Raw genomic sequence first — 14,032 nt, forward strand, 5'->3', positions numbered from 1 at the left:
CTCTGGTTAAGCATTGCCAAGGGAATTTGTGAAAAATTCAGAATCTATACTACTTCCACATATTGGTTGTTCACTTCCTCATTCATTTATTCAGTCACTTATTCTTCAAAAAATATTTTCAACTTATTTATGTTTAAATTCACACAAAGATTGTATGTATTTATGAGGTATGATGATGTTTTGAAATATGTCTGCATTGTGGAGTGGCTCAATCAAGCTTATTAACATATCAGTTACCTTATATACTTAACATTTTTTGAGATAAAAACACTTAAAATCTACCCTTTTGGTGATTTTCAAATACACAATAAATTGTTATTAGCTATAGTCACCATGTTGTATAATAGAGCTCTTGAACTTATTCCTCTTGTCTAGCTGAAATTTTGTGTCCTTTTACCAACATCTCCCCAATTTTCCCTGCTCCGCAGTCCCTGGTAAACACTATTCTATTTTCTGTTTCTATGAGTCCAACTCTTTTAAATTCCACATATAAGTGAGAGCATGCAATATTTGTCTTTCTGTGCCTGGCTTATTTCACATAGCACAGTGTTTTTCAGGTTCAACCCTGTTGACAGGATCCCCACCTTTTTCAAGGCTGAATAGTATTTCATTGTATATGTATACCACATGTTCTGTATCCATTCATTCATTGATGGATACTTAGGTTGATTTTGTATCTTGGCTATTGTGAATAGTGCTGCAATAAACGTGGGAGAGCAGATATCTCTTTGAGATACTGATTTCATTTCCTTTGGATATATACAGTAGTGGGATTGCTAGTCATATGGTAGTTCAATTTTTTTTTTTTTTTTTGAGATGGAGTCTCACTCTGTCACCAGGCTGGAGTGCAGTGGCACCATCTCAGCTCACTGCAACCTCCACCTCCCAGGTTCAAGGGATTCTCCTGCCTCAGCCTCCCAAGTGGCTGGGACTACAGGCACGCACCACCACGCCCAGCTAATTTTTGTATTTTTAGTAAAGACAGGGTTTCGCCCTGTTGGCCAGGATGGTCTCGAACTCCTGACCTCATGATCCGCCTGCCCTTGCCTTCCAAAGTGCTGGGATTACAGGCGTGAGCCACGCCCGGCCGGTAGTTCTATTTTTAATTTTTTGAGGAAGCTCCATATGATTTTTCATAATGAGTTTACTGATTCATTCACTCATTCTTCCATGCGCTGTTCAAATCATTCATTCACTCATTCAGATCTGCTGGATAAGATCTTCCAGGGTGTGGGAACTGGGAATCAGTGGTTACAAGGAATTTCTCCAGGCGATTCTGATGCATCCGCTGAATTGAATCTGGGCGCAATCTCTCTCTATTTCAGTTCAAGACGCAGTACAGCACGAGGGTGGTAACCAGGACCATCGTGAGGACAGAGAACGGGTCTGAGCTGGGTGCCTCCATGCCTCCTCCATTCTCTGTGGAGAACGGAACCAGCTTCCTGGAAAATGTCACTCGGGCCTTGGGTACCCTGCAGGAGATGCTGAGCTTTGAGGAGACTGTACCCGTGCCTGGCTCCGCCAATGGCATCAACGCCCTGGGCCTCGTGGTCTTCTCTGTGGCCTTTGGGCTGGTCATTGGTGGCATGAAACACAAGGGCCGAGTCCTCAGGGACTTCTTCGACAGCCTCAATGAGGCTATTATGAGGCTGGTGGGCATCATTATCTGGTGAGTCCTGGTCTGTGCCCACGGGAAGGTGGAGCCAGAGCTAGGAAGTCAGGCTGTGGGGAAGCTGCCGAAGGGCTTGCTGGGGACTTTTGGTCATTCATTTATGTGTTGGGTAATTCACTTACCCACTCACCAACTCATTCATTCATCATGTCTTTCTGGAATGATTTCGTCACTAGTTCACTTCGTTGTTCATCTGTTCGTTCATTCATTCTTTATGCATTGGTTAATTCATGGAATATCTCTCTTTCATTCATTCATGTCCTTCTGCAATGATTCATTCACTTCTTTGTTCATCTGTTCATTCGCTCATTCTTCTATGCATTGACAAAATCACTCATTCAGTGATTTATTCATCTATACTCATGCTTCAATGCATTGATTTACTCATTTCGTCATTCATTTATTCATTCTTCTATGCATTGGTTAAATCACTGGCCAACTCACTAACTCATTCGTTCATTCACACTTTTCTGCAATGATTTGTTCACTTGTTCACTCCCTTGCTTATCTGTTCATTCACTCATTCTTCAATGCATTGACCAAGCCATTCATTGGCATTTATTCATCTACATTTATTCTTTCATGCATTGGTTTCTGGATTTATTTGGTCATTCATTTATTTTACAAAATTAATGTATTTTTGATTGACAAATAAAAACTGTATATATTTTCATGTGCAACGTAATGTTTTAAAAGATCTCTACATTGTGGAATGGTTCAGTTGCACTAACTAACATAGACGTTACCTCACATGCTTATTTTTTTGTGGTGAGAACACTTAAGATCTAGGCAGGGTGTGATGGCTCATGCCTATAATCTCAGCACTTTGGCAGGCCAAGGTGGGAGAATCACTTGAGCCCAAGAATTTGAGACCCGCCTGGGCAACATGGCAAGACCACAAAAAATACAAAAAAATTAGCTGGGTGTGGTGGCATGCACCTGTAGTCCCAGCTACTTGGGAGGCTGAGGCAGGAGGACAGATTGAGCCTGAGCTGTAGAGGCTGCAGTGAGTTGTGATTGCCTGGGTGACAGAATGAGACCCAGTCTCAAAACAAAACAAAAAAAAGGTGGGTAGGGGGAGAGACCACTTAAAATCTACTCTCTTTGTGATTTGCAAGCACACGATACATTGTTTTTAACTATACCTACCATGTTGTCCAATAGATCTCTTGAACTTATTTCTCCTAATTAACTGAAATTTTGTATCCTCGATCAACATCTCCCCAGCCTCCCTTCCCTGCTGAGTCCCTGGTAACCACCATTTTACTCCCTGCTTCTGTGAGTTTGATTGTTTAGATTCCACAGATAAGTGAGATCATGTGGTATTTGTCTTTCTGTATCTTGGTTATTTCAATTAGCATAATGTCATTCAGGTTTGTCTGTGTTGTCACAAGTGACAGGGATTTATTCATCTCCTATGCATTGATTAGTTACTATTCATTCATTCATTCATACCTTTCTGCAATGATTTATTCACCCATTTACTTCCTAATTTATCTCTTCACTCACCAATTTATTCACTTATTCATTCTCATTTTTCTATCGGTTCATTCATTTTCTTATTCATCTATTCATTCTTCCATGCATCAGTTAACTCACTCATTTATGTATTCATTCACTCGTAAATTTATTTACAGACTCATCCATGCATTAGTTAAATCATTGATGGACTCATCTGTTTATTTACTCAGTTAAGTCATTCATTCATTCTAATTCATTCTTTGACCCACTCATTCATCTATGCATTTGTTATTCTTTCATTCATTTATTCAGGTATTCTCTTCATTCACTCATTTGTTCACGTATTTGTTCACTCAGCTACTAACTTGTTTCATTCGCTCATTTCGTTACTTATTCATCCAGTTGCTAATCCCTCCCTTCCTTCCTTCTTTCCTTTCTTCCCTCCTTCCTTCCTTTCTTCCTTCCCTCCCTCCCTTCTTCCTTCCTTCCTTCCTTCTCTAGATTCCTTCATTCCTTCAGAAATATCGTTATTCACTCAGCAGTCATTTTCCCAGGCAGACTTTGTCTTGACCTCTGGAGTACAGAGATACAGTGCACTCATACCTTGTCCTCAAGGAGCTCACAAAATCTTAGGGGAGACAGGCATATTGTAGATCAATATAACACAAGGTGGTAGGTTCTGTAGTAAAGGAGCATTTAAAAAGTGTTGGGAACATGGAGAAGTAAGCAGTGAGTAGAGGGGTACACAGTGAATGCTTCCTGAAGAGGGAGTCATGAAGAAGGTCACCTGTTAACTGCATCTTGACAGGTGAGTAGGACTTCAACTGAACAGTGAGAGGGGAGACGTATTTCAGGCAGAGAGAAGAGAACATGCAAAGCTTGAAGGTACCTAAGTTATTTGGGGAATGGTGGGGCATTCAGGAAGGTGAGAGCATGGGGTAAGTTGGGAGTGGTGGTGGAAGATATTAACAAGGCTGTCAGATCCCAAATGGGAGAAGACTTTGTACATCGTCCCAAACAACTGGAAAGTTGTATAGTGTTATATGTAAAATGTTTATTTGGAAACAGAATGCTTGTTCCCAGTGCCATAAAGAAATAGCACTCGAACATAAATTTAATTATCTCAGCAAGGCAATTTTTACTTCTGCAGAAAGGGTGTTAATCACAGATTGAACAATGGCAAGAGCACACCTGAACAAAGGAGGGAAGAAGCAATTTTTATCCCTTATGCAGTTTGTCCCTTCTACTGTGTCCTGTCTCCATTGGCTGGAGCCAGACCTTACAATCTAAACTAAAACCCGACTGGCTAATAATTTAAAACTTTTCTGAATAGGTAAAAGCAATGGAAAACAGAGGAAAAGAGGAAGTTGCTTACAAAAGGACTTAGAAAAGTAATAACATTCCCAAATAAGGAAGGGGTATAGGCTGTGAGCTGGGACATGCCTGTGAGCACGTCCAGCACAGATATCTTGGTCAAAGTACAAGGATGTAGAATGTACCATGTGCCTGTAAGCATGTCTAACACCTACATAGGATAGGGCTTAACAAAGAGTTATTAGCATAAAGTAAGGAGGCTTGAAGGAAGTTAGTCTTTAAAAGAAACTATTTTTAACACTTAAGATTTATTCTTTAATAAGAAGGGAAACTTTGAAGACGAACTTTTACTTTCTTCATATAAGGAACTTGAGGCCAAGTTGAGGGCCTGGAAAAGCATCTGAAAGGAATGGGAGCGGGGAGCTTATTAAGGATAAGCAGAGAGTTAACAAGGAATAATGAAGGCTCAGCTGAATTGGGAACAATGAATTTATAGCAGTGTCACTGGCATGATTGGGTGAAATGTCCAGATGTGCCAGGTGGCTGAGTGTAGGGGATAAGAAATCATGCACAATTAATCTTGGGCTGAGGAATTTTGCAGGGGATGAGTTGGAAGGATGGAGGTGGGGAAGTTGAGAGAGGGATTACTCAGAGTAAGCATAGAGGTGGATCTAGTCATGTTGACTTGGAGAAGACTCAGCAACTACTCCCCAGGGCTAACTCTGAGCCCAGTTTGGAGAACACAGATGTGACTGGAGAAGTCCCTTGCATCCTCATTTTTGACTCAAGCTATTGTACCACCTTCCCAAGAGGTCCCCACCTCCTCCAACACATCCATGATGAATGGTGAGCCAAAGTAGATTTCAATTTTTTTTTTTTTTGAGATGGGGTCTCGCTCTGTCGCCCAAGCTGGAGTGCAGTGGTGCGATCTCAGCTCACTGCAACCTCTGCCTCCTGGGTTCAAGTGATTCTTCTGCCTCAGCCTCCCGAGTAGCTGGGACTACAGGTGTGCACTACCACACCCGACTAATTTTTGTATTTTTAGTAGAGATGGGGTTTCACCATGTTGGCCAGGCTGGTCTCAAACTCCTGACCTCAAATGATCTGCCCTCCTTGGCCTCTCAAAGTGCTGGGATTACAGGCATGAGCCACCACGCCCAGCCGTAGACTTCAATTTCTAAAGAAAGAGGAGTAGCCATTGAAGCCTAGAAATGAAATGATGGTGCCGATGGCAGAAGCTCACACGATTGACCAGTAGGCTGGATTGTGGGGGGAAACAGGTGAGCCCCTGATGAACATGCCTCTTTCATCTTTTTTATTCTCCTTTTTACTCAATACTCCAGCCACATTGGTCTTCTCTCTGGTCCTCCAGCACTCCTAGTGCATGCCCATCTCAGAGTCTTTGCATTGTGCCTGCAATGGTTTCTCCCAGATACACAGGGTACCTTCTCATCATGCAAGTCTCAGCTTAAATGTCACCTCTTCAGAAAAGCCCTCTCTGACCATCTGCTCAGAAGCAGTCCCATCCAGTGACTCTCCTTTGCTGTTATCACCACTTGAAGTTTGCAATTAGTGCATTTCTATGTGTACCTCCTGCTTTCCCCATTAGAATGTGTCTTAGTTCATGTCAGCTGCTGTAACAAAAATACCATAGACATCGTGGCTTAAAGAACAAAAATGTATTTCGCACAGCTCTGGAGGGTGGGAAGTCTAAGTTCAAGGCACCCACAGATTCCGTGTCTGGTGAGGGCTGTCTTCTGGTTCATGGAAGGCGTCTTCTTGCTGTGTCTTTGAATGACAGAAGGGTGGAGGGAGCTCTCTGGTGTGTCTTTTATATGGGCACTAATTCCATTCATTATGGCTCCACCCTCATGACCTAATCACCTCCCAATACTATCCCATTGGGGGTTAGGATCTCAACATATGAATTTGGTTTGAGGGGGGAGGGGATATAAACATTTAGTCCATAACAGAATGTAAGTGCTATGAGGACGGGAGCCATGTGCCTGGTACTCATTAGGTACTCAGTCAATATCTGTGGAATGAATGAATACATCGGTGATTTTGATAGGACAAGTGGTTTGAGAGGGAAATGCTTAGGCTGGTGAATGAGTGATAACAGGCACTGATAGGGAAGAGAATAGGGGCATACACGTTTCAAATGTGGAACAAAGAGTTGGGGGCAGAAGATAAGGGAAGCTTAGAAGGCCAGAGACAGGGAATGTCTTGGCAATGTCTAAGGAAGGAAACTGAAGGTAGTGATTATTTGGGGCAGGATTGAGAGGGCTTGGATGGGGAGTAGATACAGGAGAGACCTGAAAGGTTGTATATCCCGGAGTTGTAGGAACTTTTCTACCCTGGTGGGGAGATGTGGAAGAGCAGGAGGAGGAGGAGGTGGGCTTCATTCATGGGGCCCGGTGGCATTCATTAGTGTACGGGGAAGACTGGGATGGAGTAGGGTGCTGTATCGTGGGTACTGTGTGGCTCCACGGCCCTATATGGGCAAAGCCTTGGAGACCTGCAAGGGAGGTCAGGAGGGAGCCCTGACAGGTATGTGGCTCCCTCACACAGGTATGCACCTGTGGGCATCCTGTTCCTGATTGCTGGGAAGATTCTGGAGATGGAAGACATGGCTGTCCTGGGGGGTCAGCTGGGCATGTACACCCTGACCGTCATCGTGGGCCTGTTCCTCCATGCTGGCGGCGTCCTTCCCCTCATCTACTTCCTCGTCACTCACCGGAACCCCTTCCCCTTCATTGGGGGCATGCTACAAGCCCTCATCACCGCTATGGGCACGTCTTCCAGGTATGGCCTTGCTCCCCACCCCAGCACCATTCCTGGTTGCACTTCTTGTCCTTCATGTGCTCTCCTAGGGCATCTGCCCTCTCCGTTCCTTAAACACCTCTTCTAAGTCATCCAGTAATGTCCAGGGCTCTGGAGGTCTCCAGCTGGCGCAACACCTGGGGGCCAATCATTGTCCTGGGCTGGCTCTCCTGGTCTCCTTTTCTCCTTTCCTGTTTTTTAACTTTCTGTGGAGGAGAACCAGGTACCAATTTTGAGGTTAAGAGGGAAGATTCCAGGATGCCCCATGAGCTCAGTCATTTCCTGGCTCAGAGAGTGTCATCTCCACTTGTGAGATGGTGTCTGGGAAATCTTTTGGCTGCTGCTTCTTCCTTCTCCTCCTCCTTCTTCTTCCCCTTCATCCTCTTCCTCCTTTTTCTTCTTCCTCCTCTTCTTCCTCTTCTTCTTTTGTAGTTTTAGGGGATTAATTAAGAGCATCATCCCAATTCAAAATAATTTGAAAAGTAGCACAACAGCCAAAAAGATGGAAGAATTTTTTTTTTTTTTTTGAGGCAGAGTCTCACTCTGTCACCCAGGCTGGAGTGCAGTGGTGTGATCTTGGCTCACTACAAGCTCCGCCTCTTAGGTTCAAGTGATTCTCCTGCCTCAGCCTCCCAAGTAGCTGGGATTACAGGCATGCACCACCACACCCGGCTAATTTTTGTATTTTTAGTAGAGATGGGGTTTTGCCATGTTGGCCAGGCTGGTCTCGAACATCTGGCCTCATGTGATCCGCCCACCTTGGCCTCTCAAAGTGCTGGGATTACATGTGTAAGCCACCACGCCCAGCCAAAAATATCTTTTTTTCTTTTTCTTTTTCTTTTGACATGAGGCCTCACTCTATCACCCAGGCTACAGTGCAGTGGTGTGATCTCCACTCACTGCAACCCCCACCTCCCAGGCTCAAGTGATCCTCCCACCTCAGCCTCCCAAGTAGCTGGAATCACAGGTGTGTGATTCCAGTCCTCCCGGCTAATTTTTTAGCCCTCCCAGCTAAGGTTTTTTTTTTTTTTTTTTTTTTTTTTTGGTAGAGACGGGGTTTTGCCACGTTGGCCAGGCTCATCTTGAACTCCTGAGCTCAAGTGATCTGCCCGTCTCGCCCTCCCAAAGTGCTGTGATTACAGGCACAAACCACTGCACCTGGTCAAAAACATAATTTTTAAAATTGCCCATAACGCTGGTCAGGGAATGTGCCTCTTGGCCTATGGCTACATAAGACTGATGTCACTGTATCTTAGAATTAAACTCACATAGTTGCCGCTGAGCTGGACACCCAGAGACTCTCTATGAGTCCAGGATTCCAACCTTATGATGTAAAGCGGACCACAGAACATACGCCTTGTGGACAGACTTACCCCAAATGAGATGCCCACTTCTTTGACTAAACTCACCAATCAGTTAGGTCACTTTTCTCCGATAAGACATGGCGGGGAGATGGAGAGTGAAAGTTAGCACAGCTGAGGTCAATGCTGGTGCAAACAGGGGAGTCTGGAATAGGGGCCCTCCCTGAAGTCAGCAGGCCTTTGGTCCTGTCCTTTCTGGAAATGGATAGGTAGAACGAACTAGTGCCATAAACTAGTGTGTAGTCACTGGCCTTAGCTATTGGCTTTAAGTGGGGTCAAGAGATCTTCAGCTTGGGAGACCTTCATTGCTGTTTTCTTCCTGTATCATAAGGAGTTGCTCCTTTCCTTTGTACAGTTATCAGCCTCTGAAGTGTTATACCCTTGTCTTCTGCCTCTTGCGGAGCCCCCACCTGGCCTGCTCAGTGCTCTCAAAGGGAACGCTCCTTGGGCTCATTTCTGCCCAGGCCACGCCCAGCCCATGCCCTGCTCTGATCCCCGCCCTGCCTTGCCACGCCCTATTCTCAGTTCTTCCTCACCTGGCCACGTCCTGCTCTGAGCCCCGCCTCACCTACTCCGCCCCTGTTCTCAGCCCCGCCCATGTGACCCAGCCCTCCCCATTCTCAGCCGTGCCCCACTAGGTCCCTCCCTGTTCCCAGCCTTTCTTCGGCCACGCCCCATTCTCTGCCCTGCCCCAATAGGCCACACCCTGTTCCCAGCCCCGCCCCCCCACCAGGCCACGCCCAGTCCTCAGCCCTGGGCTCTTTCCCCCAGCTCCGCAACGCTGCCCATCACCTTCCGCTGCCTGGAGGAGGGCCTGGGTGTGGACCGCCGCATCACCAGGTTCGTGCTGCCCGTGGGCGCCACGGTCAACATGGATGGCACTGCCCTCTACGAGGCCCTGGCTGCCATCTTCATTGCTCAAGTTAACAACTACGAGCTCAACCTGGGTCAGATCACAACCATCAGGTGAGGGGGCTTGGGTAGGACCTGCCAGCAGGTAAGACTTAAGAGGTCATCAGCTTGGCTGGGAGGGTTGGGGAGGGAGGAGGGGGCCACAGCTGGAGCTCAGAGGAGCCCACGGATGTTGGAAGGGGGATGTGGGAAGAGCCCAACGCCGGATGAGGTAGGTGAAAGGTAAAGTTGCCACCTGAGGCTGTCAGGAGCTGCCAAGACGTTCCCGTCAGTTTCCCTCTCACGTGGGAGATCCATTTGTCCAAAGCATGGCTGGTGCATCCTGATAACCCGAGGTTCCTGTATATAGATTCTTATATTTGTAGGCCCTATATATTTATTTATTCCTGTATTTATAGGTCCCATCATCCAGTGGTTCCAACTTAGTCATTATAAAAATAACAGTGAACATTGTCATCTCCTTCAGGTCTTCAGCGTTACTTTTTCAGGGAAGCCCTGTTTAAAATGGCATATCGGGTCTTGCTAAGGAGGCACCGTTTCCCCATGTAGTACCATCTCCATATAGTATGAATTTTACTTATTCATTTTGTTTATTGCCTGCTTCCCATACTAGAATGTAAGCTCTGTCGGGCGCGGTGGCTCACACCTGTAATTCCGGCACATTGGGAGGCCGAGGTGGGTGGATCACTTGAGGTCGAGACCAGCCTGGCCAACATGGTGAAACCCCATCTCCACTAAAAATTAACCAGGCGTTGTGGCATGTGCCTGTGGTCCCAGCTACTCAGGAAGTTAAGGTGGGATTGAGTAGTGAGTTGCAGTGAGCTGAGATAACACCACTGCACTTCAGCCTGGGAGAGAGAGAGGAGGCGAGGCGGGGCGAGGCAAGGAGGAGCGGCGCGGGGCGGGGCGGGGCAAGGCGAGGCATCAAGAAGTATTTTTCTCTCTGTGTCTGGCTTGGGTATTTAATTTAAAATGCCTTGGGGAGCTGATCTCTTCCCTTCTCTCTGTCCTTTTCCTCTCTCTTCCTCATCGCCTTCTTCCCTCCACCTGCTCCCCATGTTCTCCCTCCCCCTGCAGCATCACGGCCACAGCGGCCAGTGTTGGGGCTGCTGGCATCCCCCAGGCGGGTCTGGTCACCATGGTCATTGTGCTCACATCGGTCGGCTTGCCCACGGAAGACATCACGCTCATCATCGCCGTGGACTGGTTCCTGTGAGTGTTCTCCAGGCTGGACCCTGGTGCTCCCGCTTCTCCACACACTGCTTTTCCCTGCAACGTCCTCGACCTGTGAACTTTCATTCCAGCAAAGATGCAATGGTCCAGAATTTTCAAGTGAAAAGGAGGCCTTGGAGAGGCCTCCAATCCATGGCCTCTGGACCCCAAATCCCACACAGTTAGTTATCTTTGGGAAGTAGGGTTGGAGACAAGCAATGGGGGCTTTACCTATCAGTCGGAAAAACTCCTCTTTTACCTGTTTTATGTAGAAGTCACAAAAAGGTGATCCAGGCCGGGCGCGGTGTCTCTACTAAAAATACAAACAAACAAACAAACAAACAAAAAACAAAATTAGCTGGGCGTGGTGGCATGCGCCTGTAATCCCAGCTGCTCAGGAGGCTGAGGCAGGAGAATCGCTTGAACCTGGGGGGTGGAGGTGGCAGTGAGATGAGATTGCCTCCCGGGTTCACGCCATTCTCCTGCCTCAGACTCCCAAGTAGCTGGGATTAGAGGCGCTCGCCACCAATCCTGGCTAATTTTTTTTTTTGTGTTTTTAGTAGAGACAGGGTTTCACCATGTTAGCCAGGATGGTCTCGATCTCCTGACCTCGTGATCCACCCACCTCGGCCTCCCAAAGTGCTGGGATTTGTTTTTTTTTTTTTTTTTTTTTTGAGATTATGTTTTGCTGTGTTGCCCAGGCTGGCCTTGAACTCCTTAGCTTAAGCAATCCTCTTGCTTCAGCCTCCCAAGTAGTTGGGACTACAGGTGTGAGCTGCTACTCCCAGCTGCAAATGTATATTTAAATCTCAATTTTTAAAAACGGGAGGTTTACGGGTAGGACACAGTGACATGTGCCTGTAATCCCAGCACTTTGGGAGGCCTAATCAGGTGGATTGCTTGAGTTCAGGAGTTCAAGACCAGCCTGGGCAACATGGCAAATCCCGTCTCTACAAAAAATACAAAAATTAGCTGGGTGTGGTGGCACACCTGTAGTCCCAGCTGCTTGGGAGGCTGAGGTGGGAGGAACTCTTGAACCTGGGAGACTGAGGCTGCAGTGAGCCAAGATCGCACGACTGCACTCCAGCCTGTGTGACAGAGCAACACTCTGTTTCAAAAACACAAAAACATGCCGGGTGTGGTGGCTCACGCCTGTAATCCCAGCACTTTGGGAGGCCGAGGTGGGCAGATCACCTGAGGTCAGGAGTTCAAGACCAGCCTGGCCAACATGGCGAAACCCCATCTCTACTAAAAATACCAAAAATTAGCTGGGCCTAGTGGTGGGCGCCTATAATCCCAGCTACTCAGGAGGCTGAGACAGGAGAATCGCTTGAAACTGAGAGGTGGAGGTTGCAGTGAGCCGAGATCGCACCACTGCACTCCAGCCTGGGCAACAGGAGCGAAACGCCATCTCAAAAAACAAAAACAAAAACCAGCAACAATAACAAAGCCAGGAGGTTTACATTAAAAGAAGCCTGAACTTTCATTCCCACATGGGAGCTGTCAGCTGAGCCTGAGTTCCAATTTTATAATCTTCAGCCTGCCCTGGTCTACACCTGTATTGACTCAGGCCTGCCCTGGTTTACCATTCCAGATTCTATGTGCTTTTCAGTTCATAACCCTTAATTGTCTGTATCAGATGTTCATTTTTTTCTTTTCTTTTTTTTTTTTTTTTTTGAGACAGATAGAGTCTCACTCTGTCACCCAAGCTGGAGTGCAGTGGCTCGATCTCAGCTCACTGCAACCTCTGCCTCCCAGGTTCAAGCGATTCTCCTGCCTCAGCCTCCCGAGTAGCTGGGATTACAGGTGCATGCCACCATGCCCGGCTAATTTTTTTTTTTTTTTTTTTGTATTTTTAGTAGAGACGGGGTTTCACTATGTTGGTCAGGCTGGTCTCCAACTCCTGACTTCGTGATCCTCCCACCTCGTGCTGGGATTACAAGCATGAGCCACCACGCCCAGCCTGATTTTCTTTTTTTTGAGAGACAGGTTCTTGTTCTGTCATCTAGGCTGGAGTGGAGTGGCATGATCATAGCTCGCTGCAGCCCTGAAGTTCTGGGCTCAAGTGACCCTCCCATCTCAGCCTCCCAAGTAGCTGGGACTACAGGCACATGCCACCATCCCAGGCCATGTTTTAAAGTTATTCTATGTAGAGACAGGGTCTTGCTATGTTGCCCAGGCTGGCCTTGAACTCCTGGTCTCAAGCAATTCTTCTGCCTGTCAGCCTCCCAAACAAAGTTCTGGGATCATATTTTTTTTAATGATATGATCTTTTTTTTTTTTAAAACCACACCCGGCCTCATTTAAAAAAAAATCACATCTAAGATCAAACATGAACATTTCAGAGCTGGTCCATCCTGTTTGTTAGGAGGAGAAACAGGACAGAGAGGGGGAAGAACCTGCTTGGGGACTTGTGGTCATGGATTGTACTGGAATGGGAGGCCTCTGACTCCCTGGCACAGGGACACCCCTCTGCTGCACCCTCCTTCTGTGAAGTTTTTCAAGCCCCCATTAATGGCAGCTTCTTTTTCCCCTGTACCAGTGACCGGCTTCGCACAATGACCAACGTACTGGGGGACTCAATTGGAGCGGCCGTCATCGAGCACTTGTCTCAGCGGGAGCTGGAGCTTCAGGAAGCTGAGCTCACCCTCCCCAGCCTGGGGAAACCCTACAAGTCCCTCATGGCGCAGGAGAAGGGGGCATCCCGGGGACGGGGAGGCAACGAGAGTGCTATGTGAGGGGCCTCCAGCTCTGCCCCCCAGAGAGGAGGGAAGGGGGCTGGAGAGGGGAGTCCTGGGGACACATCTGTCACCCAACTGACCATGGGCTGAACACACGTTCTGCTTGACTTGTTTAGGGGGGAGGGAAAAGTGAAATAAAGGAGCAGGAATGAAAGGTATATAAGGTCTCTGTTTCTCTCTGAGCACATGCTGAGGGCTTGAAGGATGGCATGAGCAAGGGAGGGGGAACAAACGTTTCTCCTAGGTTTGGGGAGGAGGGAAGTTTCAGCTTCAACAAGAAGAGGGGTCAACTCATGTTTCTTACATTCTCAAAGAGTGGCAGAGCTGAAGGTAAAGAAAAATCATTATTTCTCTTAATAAAATGATATCCATGGTTTCTGTGTCAGGGGTCCCCCAAGACCACCTTTAGGTTCAGCAATTCACTAGAAAGGCTCATAGAATTCAGGGCCAGGTGCGATGGCTCCCGCCTGTAATCCCAGCACTTTGGAAGGCTGAGGCGGGCAGATCGTGAGGTCAGGAGATCGAGACCAGCCTGG

The 14,032-nt window shown here is 47.1% G+C and overlaps 1 protein-coding gene across 5 annotated transcripts in view; it reads left to right on the forward strand.

The window, feature by feature from the left end:
• The window catches only part of SLC1A6 (solute carrier family 1 member 6), a 29,767-nt gene extending 16,113 nt beyond the window's left edge, over nucleotides 1-13,654 (forward strand). For all 5 annotated transcript variants that reach the window (XM_030820586.1, XM_030820584.1, XM_030820587.1 and 2 more), the window contains 5 exons: nucleotides 1,326-1,669; nucleotides 7,019-7,252; nucleotides 9,403-9,597; nucleotides 10,621-10,755; nucleotides 13,298-13,654. In XM_030820586.1, the coding sequence (XP_030676446.1) occupies nucleotides 1,326-1,669; nucleotides 7,019-7,252; nucleotides 9,403-9,597; nucleotides 10,621-10,755; nucleotides 13,298-13,493 (1,104 nt within the window). In that variant the 3' untranslated portion in view covers nucleotides 13,494-13,654. The remainder of the gene's footprint in view (nucleotides 1-1,325; nucleotides 1,670-7,018; nucleotides 7,253-9,402; nucleotides 9,598-10,620; nucleotides 10,756-13,297) is intronic.
• The last annotated feature ends 378 nt before the right edge of the window (nucleotides 13,655-14,032 follow it).

The sequence above is a fragment of the Nomascus leucogenys genome, chromosome 10 (assembly GCF_006542625.1).
Source record: "Nomascus leucogenys isolate Asia chromosome 10, Asia_NLE_v1, whole genome shotgun sequence".
Taxonomy (NCBI): Eukaryota; Metazoa; Chordata; class Mammalia; order Primates; family Hylobatidae; genus Nomascus; species Nomascus leucogenys.